The 20,289-nt window shown below is 53.8% G+C and overlaps 2 protein-coding genes and 1 long non-coding RNA gene across 13 annotated transcripts; 2 read left to right on the forward strand and 1 right to left on the reverse strand.

Annotated features, from left to right (window-relative positions):
* On the forward strand, window positions 1–9,640 carry KXD1 (KxDL motif containing 1). 7 transcript variants are annotated; one of them, XR_010583252.2, is made up of 6 exons: window positions 1–80; window positions 3,768–3,889; window positions 5,070–5,222; window positions 7,481–7,527; window positions 8,674–8,960; window positions 9,100–9,640. XR_010583252.2 is itself a non-coding variant. In XM_074026421.1 (6 exons), the coding sequence occupies exons 2-5, from the start codon at window positions 3,789–3,791 to the stop codon at window positions 8,901–8,903; spliced, it is 531 nt and encodes a 176-aa protein (XP_073882522.1). In that variant the 5' UTR covers window positions 1–484; window positions 3,768–3,788; the 3' UTR covers window positions 8,904–8,950; window positions 9,100–9,640. The 7 variants fall into 7 exon arrangements, 5 of the variants coding, with proteins under 5 accessions (XP_073882522.1, XP_045235176.1, XP_005588523.1 ...); XR_012428568.1 differs by having other exon boundaries at window positions 1–45; XM_074026421.1 differs by having other exon boundaries at window positions 1–484; window positions 8,674–8,950.
* A 2,311-nt stretch (window positions 9,641–11,951) lies between these two features.
* On the forward strand, window positions 11,952–15,351 carry UBA52 (ubiquitin A-52 residue ribosomal protein fusion product 1). 5 transcript variants are annotated; one of them, XM_065535253.2, is made up of 5 exons: window positions 11,952–12,273; window positions 13,380–13,493; window positions 13,758–13,844; window positions 14,980–15,082; window positions 15,167–15,351. In XM_065535253.2, exons 2-5 carry the CDS (start codon window positions 13,391–13,393, stop codon window positions 15,258–15,260), a joined length of 387 nt encoding a protein of 128 aa, XP_065391325.1. In that variant the 5' UTR covers window positions 11,952–12,273; window positions 13,380–13,390; the 3' UTR covers window positions 15,261–15,351. The 5 variants fall into 5 exon arrangements, with proteins under 5 accessions (XP_065391325.1, XP_045235178.1, XP_005588529.1 ...); XM_045379243.3 differs by having other exon boundaries at window positions 11,952–12,003; XM_005588472.5 differs by having other exon boundaries at window positions 11,952–12,003; window positions 13,383–13,493.
* A 1,920-nt stretch (window positions 15,352–17,271) lies between these two features.
* Window positions 17,272–17,934, reverse strand: LOC135968447 (uncharacterized). Its single transcript, XR_010583253.2, has 2 exons — window positions 17,724–17,934; window positions 17,272–17,399 (listed from the first exon to the last, which is right to left on the reverse strand). It is a non-coding gene; the product is annotated as an uncharacterized lncRNA (long non-coding RNA).
* Between the last annotated feature and the right edge of the window lie 2,355 nt (window positions 17,935–20,289).

Below are 20,289 nucleotides of genomic sequence, written 5' to 3' on the forward strand. Positions count from 1 at the left end.
GCGGGCGCCATCCCGGAAGCGCGAGCAAGGCCGCCAGATGTGCAGGTGCCGCCGCTACCGACGCCGGGGCCGAGTTTGGGGTGGGGCTGGGGACTCCAGGGCCTCGGGGAACCGGTCCGGGTCGGGCGCGGCCCCCGGGCTGCGGTGGGATGGGGTGCGCCGCTGGCCACATCTGGTCATTCCTGCTGCGCACAGGCATCAGTTTCCCCGTCTGCTCAATGGATACGCAGGCGGCGCCGCGGGCTGGATCTGGATCCGGATCAGGGGCATAGAAATTGGGCCCGCCTGTGTTCTGGGTGTGTCGTGTAACCTGGAGCTGGGCGTTGCCCGGTCTGTGCCTCAGTTTCCCCGTATTGTAGGGGACGGGGCGTGAGGGGGGTATTTGAGCCCCTCCCCACTTGGGGTTTTTCAGAGCTTGGATGGCTGAGTTAAATTCTGTTAAATAACCTGGATATAGAACCGTGGTGCTTCTCTGTCTCTCCATGTGAGTTTTGGCAACTGAGCCCGCCCCTGTGAGCCTCAGTTTCACTCGGAGATGATTGTGTTTGCCTCGTAACAGTGATTGAGGATTAACTGAAGTGCTCTACAAGTGTTTGCCCGTAATATGTTCTTAGAGACCCCTGGGATGCTGTCAAAATGCTGATTCCCGGACCCTGTCCCGGGACTTCTTCACACTCCTCTTGGAGAAACAGCCTGTCCTGAACTCCCCTCATTATCACCTTTGGTTTCAGTTGCCACAGACAGCACTGTGAGATCGTCATTCTACCTTATTCCCGTTTTATGGTTGAAAAAAACTGATTCAGAAGGGTGAAGTGGCTCTCCCATGGTCAAACAGCCTACCTCTCTGCGTTTCTTCAATAAATCTATATTTGGAGTTGGGATCAGAGCTTTTGCTGGGTCAATTTCACTGTGTATGTGGAGCAGACTAGCAGTAATCAGAGAAGGCTTCTTGTGAGAGGAAGTTGCTGGGGGACGGGAGGGAAGTGCCAGGAACCCCCCAGCCCTCACATCTGGGAGCCAGAGACAGAAAAGAGTCCTGTTTTGAAGCAGGAGTGTATCCTAGAAGGTCCCAATACTGTGCCTCTCTGGCACTAGCTATGGACCTCCCTCTCCAGGTGTCTTTCTTTCTATTTTATTTTATTTAGTTATTTATTTATTTTGAGACGGAGCCTCGCTATGTCGCCCAGGCTGGAGTGCAGTGGCCGGATCTCGGCTCACTGCAAGCTCCGCCTTTCGGGTTCACGCCATTCTCCTGCCTCAGCCTCCCGAGTAGCTGGGACTACAGGCGCCCGCCACCTCGCCTGGCTAGTTTTTTGTATTTTTTAATAGAGACGGGGTTTCACCATGTTAGCAAGGATGGTCTCGATCTCCTGACCTTGTGATCCGCCCGTCTCAGCCTCCCAAAGTGCTGGGATTACAGGCTTGAGCCACCGCGCCCGGCTTCTTTTTTTTTAAGTTGAGATGGAGTCTCCCTCTGTCGCCCACACTAGAATGCAGTGGCTTGATCTTGGCTCATTGCAACCTCTGCCACCTGGGTTCAAGCAATTCTGCCTCAGCCTCCTGAGTAGCTGGGACTACAGGTGCCCGCCATCATGCCTGGATAATTTTTGTATTTTTAGTAGAGATGGAGGTTTCACCATGTTGTCCAGGCTGGTCTTGAACTCCTGACCTCAAGTAGTCTGCCCACCTCGGCCTCCGAAAGTGCTGGGATTACAGACGTGAGCCACCACGCCCGGCCTCTGAAACCTTTTCTGATCCAGTAGAAGTAGGTTTCTCTGTTTCTTGGCTATTAAATGTGTGGGCCTCAGAGGCAAACTATATCAAGATCCTAGATTTTTCCTGAACTCCCTAGGAGGGTTAGTGCAGTAGCCCCTCCTCCCCTGGTTGCTTCTGGAAGTCCCTGCCTGCCATTACAGTCATCCGTGTGCCAGTAAAACTGGGAACCTCAGAACCATCTGGGTTACTGGGGCCCACGGATTGGCTGTGAGTGCCTGCAATTCTTGGCTTTAGTTTGCTAATAAAAGTGTCATGTCATGTAATCTCAGCACTTTGGGAGGCCGAGGCAGGCGGATCACGAGGTCAGCAGATCCAGACCATCCTGGCTAACATGGTGAAACCCTGTCTCTACTAAAAATACAAAAAATTAGCCAGGCGTGGTGGCGGGCACCTGTAGTCCCAGCTACTCGGGAGGCTGAGGCAGGAGAATGGCGTGAACCCGGGAGGCAGAGCTTGCAGTGAGCCGAGATCGCACCACTGCACTCCAGCCTGGGCGACAGAGCGAGACTCTGTCTCCAAAAAAAAAAAAATTAAATTTAAAAAAGCATCATGTCAGAGCTGAGTTTGAAAAGTTCTGTTGCCCTTCCCCACAACAACATTGTGACATTCTGGCAGTCCCTTGCTATGAACCAGGTTCCGGGTCAGGCTCTGGTGACAGACACGCCTCTTCCTTTTTTTTTTTTTTGAGACAGAATCTGTTGCCCAGGCTGGAGTGAAGTGGCGCAATTTTGGCTCACCACAACCTCTGCATTCCGGGTTCAAGCGATTCCCCTGCCTCAGGCTCCCGAGTAGCTGGGAGTACAGGTGCCTGCCACCATGCCTGGCTAATTTTTATATTTTCAGTAGAGACGGGGTTTCACTATGTTGGCCAGGCTGGTCTTGAACTCCTGACCTCACGTGATCCACCTGCCTCGGCCTCCCAGAGTGCTAGAATTACAGGCGAGAGCCACCGTACCCGGCCACCTCTGCTTTTTTGGAGCTGACATTGTTGTGGGGGTGACAGGCAAATGGGTTAGCTGATGACTAGGATAATTTCATGAAGATGTGAACCAGTGAAGCAATTAAATCAAGGTAAAGTGTGGCTGGATGCGGTGGCTCATGCCTGTAATCCTAGCACTTTGGGAGACCAAGGCAAGAGGGTTGTGTCAGCCTAGGAATTTAAGAGCTGCCTAGGCAGCATAGCGAGATCCTGTCTCTTAATGAACAAACAAAAACAAGGTAAAGTAGGCTGGGTGCGGTGGCTCATGCCTGTAATCCCAGCAGTCAGGGAGGCTGAGGCGGGTGTATCGCCTGAAGTCAGGAGTTCAAGACCAGCCTGGCCAACATGGTGAAATCTCGTCCCTACTAAAAACTACAAAAATTAGCCAGGTGTCATGGCAGGCACCTGTAATCCCAGCTACTCGGGAGGGTGAGGCAGGCGAATCGCTTGAACCCAGGAGGCGGAGGTTGCGGTGAGCTGAGATCGCGCCATTGCGCTCCAGCCTGGGCAACAGGAGTGGAACTCCGTATCAAAAAGAAATAAAAAAGCAAGGTCAAGTAGTAAGAGAAGCAGTACGAGTGACCGGAATAGCGGTCCCTGACCTCTTGGGAGAGGAGACATTGGAGGTGGTGATGATTTGCTGAGGCAGCCACACACGTTCAGCTTGTGAGGACAGCAGGTGTGTGATGGGGGATGAGGGAGGAAGCTGGCAGATCTGTGCAGATGAGAGGTGCCTGTGGCCTTGGGCTCATGGAAGTGGGAGGTGATGGGATTCTAATGTGCTTGGGTACAGTTTACAAATACAACCTCTCTTAGTTTGCCCAATACCTCCAAATTCCTGGGCTGGCACACCTGAGGTTCAGGTGGCATGACTGAACCACAGTCACACATCCCCACTGTAGGATACCACCACGGTTGGGTTAGATTCCAGCACATGGGGGTCCCAGCCTGGCCTCTTGGTCCCACCTCACCTGGTGACTGGTGCAGACCACTCTGTTCTTGCCTGTTTCAGGCAGCGGAGGAGGAGGAAGAGATGGACCTCCCGGACTCGGCCTCGAGGGTCTTCTGCGGCCGCATCCTGAGCATGGTGAACACAGATGATGTCAACGCCATCATCCTGGCCCAGAAGAACATGTGAGTGGCGGCTGGGGGATGTGAGTGTGGGAAGGAATCCACGGGCTGGCCAACATTCTTGTCTTGCCCGCCCCTACCCGGGGCCCACACTGGTGATAAAATGAAGGAAATGAGCAAATCTTTCGCTGGCTCCAAAGTAAATTCCTTCCCAGCCTGGAGGCGAGGCCTTGGCACGGGAAGCAGGGCTTTGGGGAGGTTTTGCAGCTGTGGACGGCTTGGCGGGGGCCGCAGGGGCTCCTGTCCCGAGGCCTGGGGTGGGGAGAGTTGAAGGACCAGAGGGGGCCATATGCAGGGTTTTTTGTTTATTTGTTTCTTGTTTTTGAGACAGAGTTTCGCTCTTGTTGCCCAGGCTGGAGTGCAATGGCGTGATCTCGGCTCACTGCAACCTCTGCCTCCTGGGTTCAAGTGATTTCTCCTGCCTCAGCCTTCCAAGTAGCTGGTATTACAGACATGTGCCACCATGCCCAGCTAATTTTTGTATTTTCAGTATAGGTGGGTTTCAAGTCAGATTCAGATGTGACTCTGGGGAACTTCCAGACTGAGGGGAGACAAAGCCAGACACAGACCCTCCTGGCCCTATGGTGTCAGGGCTGGGCCAGAGGAACAACCTGGGGCTAGTGAAGTTAAAAGAGTCTGATTGGGCCGGGCGCAGTGGCTCACGCCTGTAATCCCAACACTTTGGGGGGCCGAGGTGGGCAGATCACAAGGTCAGGAGATTGAGACCATCCTGGCTAACATGGTGAAACCCCGTCTCTACTAAAAATAAAAAAAAAATATTAGCCAGGCGTGGTGGCGGGCACCTGTAGTCCCAGCTACTCGGGAGGGTGAGACAGGAGAATGGCCTGAACCCAGGAGGCGGAGCTTCCAGTGGGCTGAGATCGCACCACTGTACTCCAGCCTGGGCAACAGAGCAAGACTCCATCTCAAAACAAAACAAAAAAAGAGTCTGATTGAATGAAGAGGTAGACAAGGCTACATGAGAAGGACACCCTTGAGTAGGGTTTTGAAGGTTGAATAGGAGTTTGCTAGGTGGCTCAAAGAGTAGGTAGAACTCTGCAGGACAAGGGAACAGCCCATGCAGAGGTTGTGAAGCAGGCAAGGGCTTGGCATGAACGGTCAGCTGTGGCAGGTTGGGCAGGGCCCCGAAGCTGGGCAGCTCATGCCCTCTCTCCACCATCAGGCTGGACCGCTTTGAGAAGACCAATGAGATGCTGCTCAACTTCAACAACCTGTCCAGCGCCCGCCTGCAGCAGATGAGCGAGCGCTTCCTGCACCACACAAGGACCCTGGTAGAGATGAAACGGGACCTGGACAGCATCTTCCGCCGGATCAGGTGGGTGCTCAGCCCCACCCCAGGGCCCCAGCTGACCTCTGCCTCCACCTCCCCATGTAAGCCTCAGTTTCCTTCACATACCAGTATAAAGGGGAGATTTCTGTTTGTTTTACAAGGCTTCGCTGTGCACTTAAGTGTCTGGGACAATTCCAACCTTGGGATAAAATCTTGACGTAAGTTTATTTACTGATTGATTAATTGAAGACAGAGTCTTGATCTGTGGCCCCGGCTGGAGTGCAGTGGCGTCATCTTGGCTTACTGCAACCTCTGCCTCCCGGATTCAAGCGATTCTTGTGCTTCAGCCTGCTGAGTAGCTGGGATTACGGGCATACTCTACCATGCCCAGCTAATTTTTGTTGTTGTTTTATTTTTGAGATAGAGTCTTGCTCTGCTGCCCAGGCTGGAGTGCAGTGGTGCACTGTCGGCTCACTGCAACCTCTGCCTCCCGGGTTCAAGCAATTCTCCTGCTTCAGCCTCCTGAGTAGCTGGGACTACAGGCGCATGCTGCCACGCCCAGCTGATTTTTTGTGTTTTAGTAAAGACGAGGTTTCACCATGTTGCCAAGGCTGGTCTCGATCTCCTGAGCTCCGGCAATCCACCTGCCCTGGCCTCCTAAAGTGGTGGGATTACAGGTGTGAGCCTAATTTTTGTATTTTGTGTACTTTTTGTATTTTTTTTAGTAGAGACAGGGTTTCCCCATGTTGGCCAGCCTCATCTCAAACTCCTGGCCTCAGGTGATCCATCCACGTCGACCTCCCAAATGCAGGGATTATAGGCATGAGCCATCACGCTCAGCCTTGCAGTTTATTTATTCTTTTTTTGTTTGTTTGTTTTTGTTTTTTTTTTGAGACAGAGTCTCGCTCTGTCGCCCGGGCTGGAGTGCAGTGGCGCAATCTCGGCTCACTGCAAGCTCCGCCTCCCAGGTTCACGCCATTCTCCTGCCTCAGCCTCCCGAGTAGCTGGGACTACAGGCGCCCACCACCGCGCCCGGCTAATTTTTTGTATTTTTTAGTAGAGACGGGGTTTCACCGTGTTAACCAGGATGGTCTCGATCTCCTGACCTCGTGATCCGCCCGTCTCAGCCTCCCAAAGTGCTGGGATTACAGGCTTGAGCCACTGCGCCCGGCCTATTTATTCTTAAAAAACGTAACATAGTGCAGCTGAGCGTGGTGGCTCACACCTGTAATCCCAGCACTTTGGGAGGCTGAGGCGGGCAGATCACAAGGTCAGGAGATCGAGACCATCCTGGCTAACATGGTGAAACCCCATCTCTACCAAAAATACAAAAAATTAACTGGGCGTGGTGGCGGGCGCCTGTAGTACCATCTACTTGGGAGGCTGAGGCAGGAGAATGGTGTGAACCCGGGAGGCGGCAGAGCTTGCAGTGAGCCGAGATCGTGCCACTGCCCTCCAGCCTGGGCGACAGAACGAGACTCCGTCTCAAAAAAAAAAAAAAAAAAAAAAAAAGGCCGGGCGCGGTGGCTCAAGCCTGTAATCCCAGCACTTTGGGAGGCCGAGGCAGGCGGATCACAAGGTCAGGAGATCGAGACCACAGTGAAACGCCGTCTCTACTAAAAATGCAAAAAATTAGCCGGGCGCGGTGGCGGGCGCCTGTAGTCCCAGCTACTCAGGAGGCTGAGGCAGGAGAATGGCGGGAACCCGGGAGGCGGAGCTTGCAGTGAGCCGAGATCGCGCCACTGCACTCCAGCCTGGGCAACAGCGTGAGACTCCGTCTCAAAAAAAAAAAAAAAAAAAATACAAAAAATCAGCTGAGCACGGTGGCACGTGCCTGTAATCCCAGGTACTCGGGAGGCTGAGGGAGGAGAATCATGTGAATCCAGAAGGTGGAGGTTGCAGTGAGCCAAGATGGCACCACTGCATTCCACCCTGGGTGACAGAGCGAGATTCTGTCTCAAAAAATAAAAAAAAGAGTTTATCAGAGTAGAGGAGGCCACATGTAAGAAGGGGCCTTGTAGGGGGAGCCCCCAGCCAGTGCCTAGGCTCAGAGCACCCAGAGTCTTAACTAGTTGGGGGTTGTTGCCTACCCTGGGGCTGGAGGCCGGCTGGTGAGTGACTGTCAGGGCCGTGGCTGTGGGGCCGAGCACCTGGAGAGAGTGAAGATGTGATGTGATGAACAGTGTGGGGTTCTCACTCCCGTCTCCCCTTGCCCTCAGCCGGCAGCAGGGGCCTGTGACTGGCACAAGGCCTGGCCTGCCTGCTCAGCAGGTTAAGCCCTGTGTGCCTTCTCTCCCCTGCAGGACGCTGAAAGGGAAACTGGCCAGGCAGCACCCAGAGGCCTTCAGCCGTAAGTGTCACACAGGGCTCCGGCTCCCGAGCATGTCAGCACTCTCCGCCCAGGGCAGGCTTCTGGAAGGCCACCTTGGGGCCTGATCCTGAGACCAGGCTGTAATGGGCAGTGGGTCTGGAGAAACCTGGGGCGGGGGCGGGGGCGGGGTGCTGGCCTGGTCTTCTCGGCAGCCTACAAGGCTGGCGCTAGGACGGGAGTCCGTGCCCTGTGGGGAGGCCGCACAGGGAATGTGGATAAGTGGCATGATGATCCTTATCCCCGTGTGCATCATGAGCCCCTGTGAACCAGGCTGTTACCCACAGTCACCCATGAGGTGGGGACTGTGAGTATCCCCGTTTCATGGAGAGGGAAACAGAGGCCCAGAGGGGTGGGACTTGAGTGCACATCCGTCTGGCTAAAGAGCCCGTCTGTTCTCTGGGGTACCACTCCATGTTGCCACCACCTTAAAGGGCTCTGCAGGCTGAGCCTGGGTTCATCCCATCTGTTGAAAAGGCCGACGGCTCTCCATCCTAGGGCCTCCAACAGCAGTTTACAGAGCAGAGAGCCGGGCTGAGGGGAGGTCATGTACCTAGGCCAGGTAGTGCAGTGAGCCAGGCTTGCCCTCACGGCTCCTGTAGGCCCAACCCCAGAGCTTGTGTCCCTTCCTCACCTCACCTTGAAGGGAGAGCTCTTCCCTGCCTGGACCTCAGTTTCCTCCTCTACAAAATAAAAATGGGCCAAGTGTGCCGGGCGCGGTGGCTCATGCCTATAATCCCAACACTGGGAGGCCGAGGCGGGTGGATCACCTGAGGTCGGGAGTTCGATACCAGCCCTACCAACATAGAGAAACCCCGTTTGTAGTAAAAATACAAAATTAGATGGGCGTGGTGACGGGCACCTGTAGTCCCAGCTACTCGGGAGGCTGAGGCAGGAGAATTGCTTGAACCCGGGAGGCGGAGGTTGCAGTGAGCTGAGATCACACCATTGCACTCTAGCTTGGGCAACAAGAGCGAAACTCCGTCTCAAAAAAAAAAAAAAAAAAAAGGGGGCCAAGTCATGCCCCCATGGGGTGAGGGCAGCCATTATGGGTCACATGGACAATAAATCCTACATCCCAGTGCTTCGCAAGGTGACACCACCAACTCTTGGGCCTCCTTCCTCCAGATATCCCGGAGGCGTCCTTCCTGGAGGAAGAGGATGAAGACCCCATCCCACCCAGCACCACGACCACCATCGCCACCTCAGAACAGAGCACGGGCTCATGTGACACCAGCCCTGACACCGTCTCGCCCTCCCTGAGCCCTGGCTTCGAGGACCTGTCCCATGTCCAGCCTGGCTCCCCAGCCATCAACGGCCGCAGCCAGACAGATGATGAGGAGACGACGGGCGAATAGACCTACTGCCCGGTGCCTTGAGGGGTCTCAGGGCAGCGGCATACAAGGTGGCAGCGGGTAACCCTGCCTTGTTCTGTCACCCAGGGCTCCTTTGCTGCCCCGTTCTGTCACTCAGGGCTCCTAGGGGAACAGGGCTGTCTCCCGAGGGGTGTGAAATTCCTGGGGGGTCTTTAATTCTGGCTCCTTCCTTCCTCAGAACGCCTCTCTTCTGCAAGATCCCTCTGCCATGCCAGGGCACGCCCATTCCGGCTGGAGTCGCAGGGCTGGGCACGGGAATTTTTCCAGAGCTGAGCCTGACGTCTGCTCTGAAGAATGCTTGAAAGGTTCCCAGAGACCAGAGCCAGATGTCCCCTACCCCCGGTCAGGACCTCCTTGAGGTGCACAAGCACGGTCTCCTCTGAGTTCACCCCAGCCCACCCCTGCACCCACTAATTCTGCTTTTCCTGCCCCTTGCTCCGTAAAAGTATCAAATACTGTCTCCTTGGTATCTCAAAGAGGTTTCTGAGATAGGTAGAAGTCTTGAGATGGAGGCTGGCCATCCATTCAGCCCTGAGCATGCTGAGGCCTGTGTTTCTCTGAATAGAGGTGTGGAACCTGAGGGGCCAGCAGGCCTCTCTGAGGGCCTCCATGGAGCAAACGGAGCCACCTTGGGAAAGAGTTTAATGGAATATTTTTGTACCCAATGTTTACAGATGGCTGTTGGGAAGTTATCAATAAAAAGACACCATTACTAAAAAGGGAAAAGTACACCTAGCCATGGCTTCTTCCATCCTTAGGCCAAGCAACCCAAAAGATGGGCAAGTGCTGGATGTGGGGCTGGGGGCCCTGCTGGAGGGAGGTGCAGACAGTCAGGCACCACAGAGCTAGAAAGAGACGTGGCCCTTTTTTGGAATTCCCCTGGTGGGAGCTAGAACTACCCAAGTTCCCATCACCTGCTAGGTCTTCCCTCATGCTGCTCTCACTGCTCACAATACTGCCGTTCCCATCCTCCTTTCATAATTCCTCCTCCAGATCTCAGTCTTCCTCCAGATCTGGGAGCCACACTAAATCCATTTCCCATCAGACACACTCCGAGGGTTACCTCATGTTCTGAGTACTTAGAAATTATGTTGTTACGACCGGGCTTGGTGGCTCATGCCTGTAATCCCAGTACTTTGGGAGGCTGAGGCGGGTGGATCACCTGAGGTCAGGAGTTCGAGACCAGCCTGGCTAACATGGTGAAACCCCGTCCCTACTAAAAATACAAAAATTAGCTGGGCATGGTGGTGCACACCTGTAAACCCAGCTATTTGGGAGGCTGAGGCAGAATTGCTTGAATCTAGGAGGCAGAGGTCGCAGTGAGCCAAGTTCGCATCACTGCACTCTAGCCTGGGCAACAAGAGCGAAACTCTTGTTCAAAAAAGAAAAAGAAATTATGTTCCTAAAGACATCTTCCCAGACATTAGAGTGTCTGCTTTTGCCTGGTATAGTAACGCCTGCAAATGTTCAAGGAAATAAACAGGTACCCCTGTTAAGCCTATAGGTGACTTCTCATTGCTCCCCATCTTCTCTGTACTCAGCACTTTTGTATTTTTTATTTATTTATTTTTTTGGAGACAGCATCTCTCTTTGTTGCCCAAGCTGGAGTGTAGTGGTCCAATCATGGGTCACTGCAACCTCAAAACCCTGGGCTCAAGCAATCCTCCAACCTCTTAAGTAGCTGGGACTACAGGTGCGCACCACCACACCTGGATAATTAAAAAAATTTTTTTGTTTTTTTGTAGATTCAGGGTCTTGCTATGTTTTCCAGGCTGGTCTTGAATTCCTGGTCTCAAGTAATCCTCCCTCTTTGACCTCCCAAAGTGCTGGGATTACAAGTGTGAACCACTGCACTCGCCCTGGCCCTTTTTTTGTTTGTTTGTTTGAGATAGACTCTCACTCTGTCGCCCAGGCTGCAGTGCTGTGGCATGAACTCAGCTCACTGCAACCTCCACCTCCCAGGTTCAAGTGATTCTCCTGCCTCAGCCTCCTGAGTAGCTGGGATTACAGGCATGCACCACCATGCCCAGCTAATTTTGTGTTTTTAGTAAAGATGGGGTTTCTCCATGTTGGTCAGGCTGGTCTCCAACTCCCCACCTAAGGTGATCCACCTGCCTCTGCCTCCCAAAATGCAGGCGTGAACTACCGGGCCCAGCCTGCCCTGGCACTTTTTAGCCACCCACAAATCTGGATCCTACATTGAAAAGAGACCCTGCCGGGTGCAGTGGCTCACGCCTGTAATCCCAGCACTTTGGGAGGCCGAGGCGGGCGGATCACCTGAGATCGCGAGTTCGAGACCCCCCCCCCCCCCCCCCCGGTCCCTACTAAAAATACAAAATTAGCTGGGCATGGTGGCGCACACCTGTAATCCCAGCTACTAGGAAGGCTGAGGCAGGAGAATTGCTTGAACTCGGGTAGCGGAGGTTGCGGTGAGTCAAGATCCCGCCACTGCACTCCAGCCTGGGCAACAAGAGCGAAACTCCGTCACAAAAACAAAAGACCTTGAGTCCCGCTTGGAACCTTTTGTCAGGCACCACCACCTTTCTGGTCGAATGCGGTAGTCCCGTCAGCTCTCCCTGCTGCTGTCCTGAAATCCATTCAGGCACAGCGGCCGAAAGCTTTATAACAACCGATTCCAGGTGTTAGGTGCTTTCCCAGCCCCGATTCGTGCGTCCTGGACCCGCAGTCCTCTGCTTAATACCTTTGCTTTATTAGAAAACGTTCTCCTCTACTCCGTTCAAGTATTCGCTGAGGACCCGCCAAGCGTCAGCGGTTGTCAGTGGCCCAGAGGCAGCGGGCGCAAACACCAGGAGAGGTGCAATCATCTCCTCTAGTGAGTCGGCGGGCGGGGCCCATACCCGGAAGCGGGTGGGCGACGCTCACCCACGTGCGCTGCGGCTTCGTTTGCCAGCATCCAAGATGGCGGCAGGACGGGGCCCAAGGCGCGGCGCGAATTGTGACGCAGGCGTCCGGCGTGCTCCGTGCGCAAGCGCCTTCGGCGGAGATTAGGTGGTTTCCGGTTCCGCCGTCCTCTTTTTCTTCAGCGAGGCGACTGAGCTGGTTGGTGGCGGCGGTCGAGCGGGTGCGCGCCGGTCAGGGGGCGGGTGGGGGCCTGCGGGAGGCCGCAGGGGCCTGGGCGGCAGAAGAGGTGGCCCTGAACCGGCTCATGCGGGCCAGTCTCGGCGGGGTGGCTGGGCAGGGCTCTCGAGGTCGCGGTTCCGAGCCCAGACCTGGGCCCAGGAGGCGAGCGCCGTTTTGGAGAGGAGCCTGCGTGCTCTGCCTGCCAGCGTGACCCCACGAGGCCTCGGGCGGGAAGGCGTCCTCTGGGCAGATCCGAGTTAATGAGAGAGTGGTATTGAGCATGTAGCGTTAACTCTGCCAGTCACTATGTGTAAATACTTTGGAAATACTAAATTCCTCGAGCTGAGTGTTCATACCTGGCTCCATTACTGTGTCTGTAAGGAGGGGCTGGTGGTAGCGTCTGCCTTTTAGACTCTTCTTTAGACTATTTGTATTTTTTTCAGAAGGAGTCTCGCTCTGTCGCCTAAGCTGGAGTTCTCGGCTCACTGCAACCTCCACCTCCCGGGCTCGAGCGATTTTCCTGCCTCAGCCTCCCGAGTAGCTGGGATTACAGGCGCCCGCCACCACGCCCAGCTGATTTTTTGTGTTTTTAGTAGAGACGGGGTTTCACCGTGTTGGCCAGGTTCATCTTGAACTCCTGACCTCAAATGATCCGTCTGCCTCGGCCTCCCAAAGTGCTGGGATTACAGGCTTGAGCCCCTGCACCCGGTCGATTCTTTTGCCTTTTTAAGTCAACTTTTATATGTAAACAATGCTTGGCAAGTGGTTGGTAGATACTAAGTGACGTTTGTGGTTTGGGGTCAAGGCAAGAAGTGGGGTCTGGAGAGTTTTGGCGTAATTGAGAAGGAAGCTAAGAGTGTTGGGTGCCCCAGCTTGGAGTTAGAGAGAGGAGAGAAGCTGCGACAGGAAGGCATGTGTGTTGTAGGGGATGGCTTCCCATCCAGGCTGGCAGCAGGAGCAACCTGTGGAGGAGATCAGGACGTGGCTGTGGTGGGAGAGGGTGGGACGGTTCTCAGGGAAGATGAATCTGACAAGATGATGCCAAAGGGTATTTATTCCATCAGGAGATATTGACGGGTCCTTCTGCTGCTAAGCCTAAGGAGAATAACCACAGTCTGTGTTCCTGAAGAGCGCCCATGCAGTCAGGAGGGTGGAGGACATGTGGTCCTTAGTTCCAGGACATGTGTAGACTCCAGGCCAGGGTGTGTGAGAAGCTTAGTAGGGCCAGGCTTGGAGGAGTGGAAGGAAGACAGGTACTGGGGCAGGACCAGTTGGGCTCGGTGCAGGCAAAGGGATAGCATCTGGGGTGTAGGCACGTGAGCTTGCGCCACTCAGGCACGCATTGCTCACCAGTCTCTCCTGCCTCTCTTCCTCCAGCAGACGCAAACATGCAGATCTTTGTGAAGACCCTCACGGGCAAAACCATCACCCTCGAGGTCGAGCCCAGTGACACCATTGAGAATGTCAAAGCCAAAATTCAAGACAAGGAGGGTGAGTCGGGACTGGGTGTGGGGGCTCTGGCTATGGACTGGGAATCCCTCTCTGCCCAGGGGAGTTTCAGTCCTGTGTGGGTTGGTGCTGGCTTTAGACAGACCTGTTTTGCCCTTGTTTCTCCATGTGATCTGAAGAACGTCTGTTATCTCTACCTCAGTTCACCATTTTGAGAGACTGGGGGTAGTGCTGGAACTCCTCTGCCGGGGACACTGCCAGTAGTATGCTCCACAGAGCCTCTAACTGAGCTTTCCTCCCCCTAAGGTATCCCACCTGACCAGCAGCGTCTGATATTTGCTGGCAAACAGCTGGAAGATGGCCGCACTCTCTCAGACTACAACATCCAGAAAGGTACTAGGGTTGGGGTTGCTGGGCAGGGACCCAAGATCCCCAGGTAGGAAAAGAGCATTGATGGCTTCAGTCAGGGGTTGGGGAGCAGTTCAAATGACTTGTGTTTTGTTTAAAATAATGGGACTGGGCACAGTGGCTCACGCCTGTAATCTCGGCACTTTGGGAGGGTGAGGCGGGTGGATCACCTGAGGTCAGGAGTTCCAGACCAGCCTGGCCAATGTGGTGAAATCCCGTTTCTATTAGAAACACAAAAATTAGCTGGGTACAGTGACTCAGGCCTGTAATCCCAGCACTTTGGGAGGCCAAGGCAGGCAGATCACAAGGTCAAGAGAGATAGATCATTCTGGCCAACATGGTGAAATTCCATCTCTACTAAAAATACGAAAATTAGCTAGGCATGGTGGTGCATGCCTGTAGTCCCAGCTACTCAGGAGGCTGAGGCAGGAGAATTGCTTGAACTTAGGAGGCAAAAAAAAAAAAAAAAAAGAGTCATAATGTGAATTTTTTTATCATTGCAATAAGGAAATTAGTGTCACTTGTTGGAGTGACAAGAATTCAGTGTCCTTTTTTTGTGAGACAGTCTCACTCTGTCACCCAGGCTGGAGTGCAGTGGCGTGATCTCTGCTCACTGCAACCTTCGCCTGCCGGGTTCAAGCAATTCCTCTGCCTCAGCCTCCCAAGCAGCTGGGATTGCAGGTGCCCCCCACCACGCCTGGCTAATTTTTTTTGTATTTTTAGTAGAGACGGTGTTTCACTATGTTGGCCAGGCTGGTCTCTTAAAAGTGCTGGGATTACACGCGTGAGCCACTGCGCCCAGCCTAGACTTCGTGTCTGACCTTGCCTGAACCACTTAGAAGTCGACTTCCATATTAGAAACCCAGATGGATACCTCAGTTGGCATGTGTGTCTCATCAGACTCCCCCAGGGCTCGTGGTCAGTGCTGAGATGGAGATTTCCTGGGGCAGGCCTGGCTGGGACAGTGTATCTTCCACACATAGAACACTCGGGGGATCCCGACTTGGTGTCCCCATCACACTTGAGAAAGCACCAGACTATAGGCCCTGGAGGGCCCTGCCCCTCTGACTGAGGAGCTAGGGCTGGGCTCAGTCGCCGTCCTTCTGGCTGTCTCCTGCAGAGTCCACCCTGCACCTGGTGTTGCGCCTGCGAGGTGGCATTATTGAGCCTTCCCTCCGCCAGCTTGCCCAGAAATACAACTGTGACAAGATGATCTGCCGCAAGTATGTGTGCTCCGATGCTTGGGAGGCTGTGGGGGCTGCCAGAGTCGGGGTATGCCCTTATCCGTCCCTCCTGTCTCTCTGCAGGTGCTATGCTCGCCTTCACCCTCGTGCTGTCAACTGCCGCAAGAAGAAGTGTGGCCACACCAACAACCTGCGCCCCAAGAAGAAGGTCAAATAAGGCTCTTCTTTCCTTGAAGGGCAACCTCCTGCCCAGGCCCCGTGGCCCTGGAGCCTCAATAAAGTGTCCCTTTCGTTGACTGGAGCAGCAACTGGTGTCCTCATGGCTGGTCTGTCCAGGGAGGTAGCTAAAGAGTGGGCATCTGCCTTAGGGACTCTACTCAGCACTCCATTCTGTGCCACCTGTGGGGTCCTCTGTCCTAGATTCTGTCCCACCTGCATTGGTCCCTGTCCTATGCCCCTGACTCTGGATTTGTTATCTGTAAAATTAGAGTAAAAACCTCAGTCCTCCATCCTGGCGAACACGGTGAAACCCCGTCTCTACTAAAAACACAAAAAAATTAGCCAGGTGTGGTGGTGGACGCCTGTAGTACCAGCTTCTCGGGAGGCTGAGGCAGGAGAATGGCGTGAACCCGGGAGGCGGCAGAGATTGCAGTGAGCCCAGATCACGCCACTTTACTCCAGCCTGGGCGACAGAACGAGACTCCGTCTCAAAAAAACCACAAAAAACCTCAGTCCTGTAATTGGTGGGACTGAGGATTACTGTTGTCATTGCTGGGATCTGTCAGGCACTTTGAGGTGTCCCTCAGGCCTTGGCCCTGAAGTGCCTAGGTGTGTGGAGATGGGTAGAAAATTAGGTACACCCAATGGTGTAGAACATTGGTTCTCAAATTTTTTTATTTTATAGAAATGGGGCCAGGCGCGGTGGCTCAAGCCTGTAATCCCAGCACTTTGGGAGGCCGAGACGGGTGGATCACAAGGTCAGGAGATCGAGACCATCCTGGCTAACATGGTGAAACCCCATCTCTACTAAAAAATACAAAAACCTAGCCGGGCGAGGTGACGGGCGCCTGTAGTCCCAGCTACTCGGGAGGCTGAGGCAGGAGAATGGCGTAAACCCGGGAGGCGGAGCTTGCAGTGAGCTGAGATCCGGCCACTGCACTCCAGCCTGGGCGACAGAGCAAGACTCCGTCTCAAAAAAAAAAAAGAAAGAAAGAAAGGGGGTCTCACTGTGTTGTCCAGGCTGGTCTTGAACCTGGGCTCAAGCTGTCCTCCCTCCTCAGCCCCTCAGTGTTGGGATTACAGGCAAGAACTGCCATTCCTGACCCAGTTCTCAGTTTTTTGGGGTTTTTTTTTGTTTTTTTGAGACGTAGTCTTGTTCTGTCGCCCAGGCTGGAGTGCAGTGGCGCTATCTCGGCTCACTGCAAGCTCCGCCTCCTGGGTTCACACCATTCTCCTGCCTCAGCTTCCCGACTAGCTGGGACTACAGGTGCCCGCCACCACGCCTGGCTAGTTTTTTGTATTTTAGTAGAGACGGTGTTTCACCATGTTAGCCAGGATAGTCTCGATCTCCTGACCTTGTGACCCGCCTGCCTCGGCTTCCCAAAATGCTGGGATTACCGGCGTGAGCTAGCATGCCTGGCCCAGTTCTCAGTTTTGAACCTGAGGCCGTGACATCACTCTCGGTCTGCAGTCAGTGCTGTGCCTCTTAAAAAGGGCAAGCCTTGGTGTTTTCCCCTTAAGGTCACCCAGGCTGGAGTGCAGTGGTGTGGTCATGGCTCCCTGTACCCCGGAACTCAGGCTCGGGTGATCCTCACTCTTTTGCCTCCCAAGTAGCCAGGACTACAGGTGTGCACACCACCACATTCAGATAATTTGGTGTTTTTAAACTTTGTAATGATTAGTAGGCTGAAGCGGGCAAATCATAAGGTCAGGAGTTTCTTAGATGTGTTGGGGTGAGCAAAGACTTAATTCCTGTTGTATTATTTACTGATGTAAAATTTTGAGACAGTCTCACTGTCACCCAGGTTGGGGTGCAGTGGTACGATCATAGCTTGCTGCAGCCTTGATCTTCCAGGATCTTGCCTCAGCCTCCTGAGTAGCTGGGACTACATGCTTGTGCCACCACACTCGGTTAATATTTTGTAGAGATGGGGTCTTGCTATGTTGCCCAGGCTGGCTTCAAACTCCTCAACTTAAAAGCCTCTTACTTAGTTTTGTTTTTTTATCACTTTTTCTTTTTTTTTTTTTTTTTTTTTAAGATGCAGCCTTGCGCCCATTTTGCAGGCTGGAATGCGGTGGCACAATCTTGGCTCACTGCAGCTTCCACCTCGGATTCAAGCGATTCTCCTTTCTCAGCCTCTTTTTTTTTTTTTTTTTTTTTTTTTTTTTTTTGAGACGGAGTCTCGCTCTGCTGCCCAGGCTGGAGTGCAGTGGCCGGATCTCAGCTCACTGCAAGCTCCGCCTCCCGGGTTCACGCCCTTCTCCTGCCTCAGCCTCCCGAGTAGTTGGGACTACAGGCGCCCGCCACCGCGCCCGGCTAGTTTTTTGTATTTTTTAGTAGAGACGGGGTTTCACCGTGTTAGCCAGGATGGTCTCGATCTCCTGACCTCGTGATCCGCCCGTCTCGGCCTCCCAAAGTGCTGGGATTACAGGCTTGAGCCACCGCGCCCGGCCTCTCAGCCTCTTGAGTAGCTGGAATTTATCGTGTACGCCACCATGCCTGGCTAATTTGTTTTTGTTTTTTTTTGAGATGGAGTCTCACTCTGTCGCCCAGGCTGGAGTGCAGTGACCAGATCTCAGCTCACTGCAAGCTCCGCCTCCCGGGTTCACGCCATTCTCCTGCCTCAGCCTCCCGAGTAGCTGGGATTACAGGCGCCCGCCACCTCGCCCGGCTAATTTTTTTTTTTGTATTTTTAGCAGAGACGGGGTTTCACCACATTAGCCAGGATGGTCTTGATCTCCTGGCCTCGTGATCTGCCCGTCTCGGCCTCCCAAAGTGCTGGGATTACAGGCTTGAGCCACCGCGCCCGGCCTAATTTTTGTAGTTTTAGTAGAGATGGGGTTTTGCCATGTTGGCCAGACTGGTCTTGAACTCCTGACCTCTTGTGATTCACCTGCCTCGGCCTCCCAAAATGCTAGGATTACAAGCGTGAGCCACAGCACCTGGCCTTACTACGTGTTTTTTTTTTTTTTTTTTTTTTTTTTACAGACATGGTCTTGCTATGTTGCCCAGGATGGTTTTGCACTGATTCAAGCAGTTCTGCCTCAGCCTTCCAAAGTGCTGGGAATACAGGGGTGAGGCACCTTGCTGGCCCCTGTTTTCAGTGTCAGTGAAGCCAGTGCATGGGCAATGATGCATGCTAGTGAGGGGTGGAGTTGGTGGGACTTCCTGGGCCACTTCGGGGACTTTCACAAAAGACCCCCGTGACTCAGGGTTTTGAGTTTTTTGTTTTTTGTTTTTTTGAGACGGAGTCTCGCTCTGTCGCCCAGGCTGGAGTGCAGTGGCGCAATCTCAGCTCACTGCAAGCTCCGCCTCTTGGCTTCACGCCATTCTCCTACCTTAGCCTCCTGAGTAGCTGGGACTACAGGCGCCCGCCACTACGCCTGGCTAATTTCTAGATCTCCAGACCTTGTGATCCGCCCACCTCAGCCTCCCAGAGTGCTGGGATTACAGGCGTGAGCCCCCGCGGCCGGCCCTGAGTTCTTTTTTTTTTTTTTTTTTTGAGACGGAGTCTTGCTCTGTCGCCCAGGCTGGGGTGCAGTGGCCGGATCTCAGCTCACTGCAAGCTCCGCCTCCCAGGTTTACGCCATTCTCCTACCTCAGCCTCCCGAGTAGCTGGGACTACAGGCGCCCGCCAACCCGCCCGGCTAGTTTTTTTGCATTTTTTAGTAGAGACGGGGTTTCACCGTGTTAGCGAGGATGGTCTCGATCTCCTGACCTTGTGATCCGCCCGTCTCGGCCTCCCAAAGTGCTGGGATTACAGGCTTGAGCCACCGCGCCCGGCCGGCCCTGAGTTCTTAACCAATGGGGTGAAGGATTCAAAATTAACCACTCCAAGGGGTCACTGAAAGAAGAACCACTCTTGATGGACAGAAAGGGGAGGGAGTAACAGTGCCAATGAGCCCTAGCCACCCAAGCCAGCAATGGCAACCCTTCTGGGTCCCCTTCCAGCACGTGGAAGCTTTCGTTTTGTTCAATAAACTGAGCTGCTGCTCACTCTCCTGGTCCGTGGACTCTTTTTGAACTGTTAACACTCACTACGAAGGTCCTCTGCTTCATTCTTCGAAGTTAGCGAGACCAGGAATCCATTGGCAGGAAAAACTGACTCATCGTGGGGGCTCACCTGGGATTTCCAAAGCAGTAACATTGGAACTCTTCCGCTTGCTACTCTGCTCTATTTTACTTTAGAATTGAGAACAAACGGCCGGGCGCGGTGGCTCAAGCCTGTAATCCCAGCACTTTGGGAGGCCGAGACGGGCGGATCACGAGGTCAGGAGATCGAGACCATCCTGGCTAATATGGTGAAACCCCGTCTCTACTAAAAATACAAAAAACTAGCCGGGCGAGGTGGTGGGCGCCTGTAGTCCCAGCTACTCGGGAGGCTGAGGCAGGAGAATGGCGTAAACCCCGGAGGCGGAGCTTGCAGTGAGCTGAGATCCGGCCACTGCACTCCAGCCTGGGCGACAAAGCGAGACTCCGTCTCAAAAAAAAAAAAAAAAAAAGAATTGAGAACAAACACCAGGCACCTGTCGGCCATTTAAAAACAAGCAGCACGGCCGCCGGACTAACGACACAGGTGTAAGGGTTTCTGAGAAAGGGCTAACAACTCCCGTTTTGCCTAGAAACCAGTTTCCACTTTCTCTGCATTTCCTGGGTTGAACCAAGGGCTGGCCAAGGGTGGAAAACCGTATCCCTGAGCTCCCAGTACCGCCCGGTCAAGATGATGGTGCTGTGTGAAACCTTTGTTAAACAGCCGCCCACACGTGCTTCACCCACCCTTCTAGAGGCATGCCTCCTGGATCCAAACGTCTGTAGGGAAGACTGTTGAGACCCTGTCTCCAGGATTCTCTCTAGCCCCGGGATGAAAACCCTCTAGATTAGGAATCTAAAACAATTAGGATGGCAACCCTCAGATCCATGTTCCTGATGTCCCATGGCTTATTGATTTATTTTGAGATGGAGTCTCGTTCTGACGCCCAGGCTGGAGTGCAGTGGTGCAATCTCGGCTCACTGCAACCTCCACCTC

This window comes from Macaca fascicularis, chromosome 19 (assembly GCF_037993035.2).
Source record: "Macaca fascicularis isolate 582-1 chromosome 19, T2T-MFA8v1.1".
Taxonomy (NCBI): domain Eukaryota; kingdom Metazoa; phylum Chordata; class Mammalia; order Primates; family Cercopithecidae; genus Macaca; species Macaca fascicularis.